At 50.8% G+C, this 2195-nt stretch overlaps 1 protein-coding gene across 1 annotated transcript in view; it reads left to right on the top strand.

The window, feature by feature from the left end:
• Positions 1-1978, top strand: part of LOC113202677 (protein O-mannosyl-transferase TMTC1-like) — a 195877-nt gene extending 193899 nt beyond the window's left edge. The window contains exon 11 of the mRNA XM_052267980.1: positions 1831-1978. Coding sequence (XP_052123940.1) covers positions 1831-1978 — 148 coding nt within the window. The remainder of the gene's footprint in view (positions 1-1830) is intronic.
• The last annotated feature ends 217 nt before the right edge of the window (positions 1979-2195 follow it).

Genomic DNA, 2195 nt, shown 5'->3' with positions numbered 1-2195 from the left:
ACACCTCTACAGCAGGCGCGCGGAAGTGGTTGCGAGGCGTGTGTATGTTAGCACCCGACTCTTTAGGCGAATACGTATATTCACCCGTGCACGTCAACCGTCCACCCACGGTGCGCCAACCGCGAATGCCGTAGCTACAGCCGTACTACAGCTTTCTTCTCTGAAGAAAGCTGGTACTTTTTCTCACTAAAATGTTGAGTCTCGTTTAAATTTCTTTAACCTGCTTATAAGGCTCAATTTTAAACAAACATATAGCAGTGTGGCCCCGTTTCCTTTGATAAATGAAGTTATGTAAACTGGCATGCAACGCAGCTGCACATATTAAAAATCGTGTCCCATACTAGCAGGTTAATAGTTTAAAGTGCGCCAACTGAACTTTTAACACCGGACAAGCACTTCCAAGGGTTCAACTTTGGGGTTTAACGCTTCTAAACATTCCAATTTTCAGTCAAACATCGTCAAATGTGGTGCATGGTTTAACACTATGTACACTATAGGTATACACGCCAGTTGAACGCTTACGATCAAGATCAGTATAAGCCGACAGACGGTGCCTCGACCCGTGAGACAGAGTTGGCGCAGAGTCCTGGGCTCCAGAGGACTCCAGAGTACTCCTGAGTGAGACAGATACGAGTGCCGTTTGTAAATTGGCTGGGTGACTGGTCGGGGCAGCCAGGGGGCGCGGTGGGTGCGGGAGAGGGGAGGGGGCCGGGGAGTGGCCCTCGCGGCTGCTGCGTGTTTGACCAACTTTGAATCGGCAATCAGTTTAATTGTGCCCCGAGGAAACTACGCGTTTGTTGCGGTCCCGCTGATTTGACGCAAATTACGCCCCCTCCCACCCCCTCCTCCACTCGCCTTTTCCCTCGATCCACCCTTTCCTCTACAGCTGCTCTTTTTATTTTATTTGCAAACGAGACGACAAACACGGGTTAATTACGCGAAACTATCAGTCGTCGACGCGTTCTTGCGATTTTCCCACTGAAACGACGTGACTACGGAAAAAAAGGGTGCGAGCGGGGTGAAGCAGGAAAATAAAGTGAGTGGGTGTGTGAGAGAGAGAGGGGGGGGGGCGAGAGAGAGATAAAGAGAGAGAGCGAGCGCGCAAAAGAGAGCGCCGGTGCGCGTGCGAAGTTAGTTTCTTCGTGCCCGACGTGCCTCCGCGGTCTGGTCCGCAAACTTTGCCACCGCCAGCCTGGCCCTGGCCCGGCCGCACGCCGCCAGTGCACCGCGCACCACCTCGCGCCCACCGCAGTCCCGGGGCAATAAAAGACGCGCGTCATCAGCGAGTGCGCGAATTTGCACGTGCACTGCCTAATTACTTGATACGATAATTCACACAATTGTGCACGCACCTCTCGCGCGCCTCCTCCTTTCCCCCTTTCACTCTCTTTGCCTCTCTCTCTCTCTCTCCCTACCCCCGTTCCCCCTCCCCTCTCTCCCGGTCAGAGATAATGAGTTTTAAATTGCCCGCGCGTGGTGATAAAGGTAATTATCCGAATGGTTTTTGTTCGCGGGACGAGGAGCGCATGCGGAGCTCTTAATTCACGTCGCGCACCTCACTCTGGGAAAGGACGCTTCCGCCAGAGATATTTTCTCTGTGATTCGTCCTCGCTAAACGACGTTCGAATAGCCCGCCACTGACACGTGCACAAATTTTACGCGCCAAGCCCTTTGGAATTCGAGAAATAACCTTTGTATGTAGCTTTCGTAACACTAGAAAGGCTGAAAAAAATCTCGCGCGCTCTGCGACGAAATATAAAACTTAAAAAAATGCCCTGTTTTATTTTCAGAGTATACGAAATGATGTTCTAACCGCGCGCCCTATTTCAGACTGTGGCCGTCCTACGCATCGGCCCACAACAACCTGGGCACGCTGGCGCCCTCTGCCGACGAGGCGGAGAGGTTCTTCCTCTCTGCGATCCACTTCCAGCCTGCGCACGTCAACGCCCACTACAACCTGGGACACGTGTACAAGTGAGTACCAATCGGATCAATCCTAAAGTAATTCAAAGTTTGATGTTTACCGTGAAGTCCCAGGCGAGGTCCTACATTTCACTAACTGTCCTCGTGAATCTACAGCATTTGGTGTAATTTTCATCTTCAAATAAATATGTAGCACATTTGAGATAGTCCATTCTTGTTTGCAGATCAATTCTCACTCAATACAAAGTGCTTTTACATTTACAATTTCAAAT

This window comes from Frankliniella occidentalis, unplaced genomic scaffold (genome assembly GCF_000697945.3).
Source record: "Frankliniella occidentalis isolate FOCC.00 unplaced genomic scaffold, Focc_3.1 Scaffold1, whole genome shotgun sequence".
Taxonomy (NCBI): domain Eukaryota; kingdom Metazoa; phylum Arthropoda; class Insecta; order Thysanoptera; family Thripidae; genus Frankliniella; species Frankliniella occidentalis.
The sequence above is the reverse complement of the archived record's forward strand: the minus strand, read 5'-3'. Positions and strand labels throughout refer to the sequence as shown.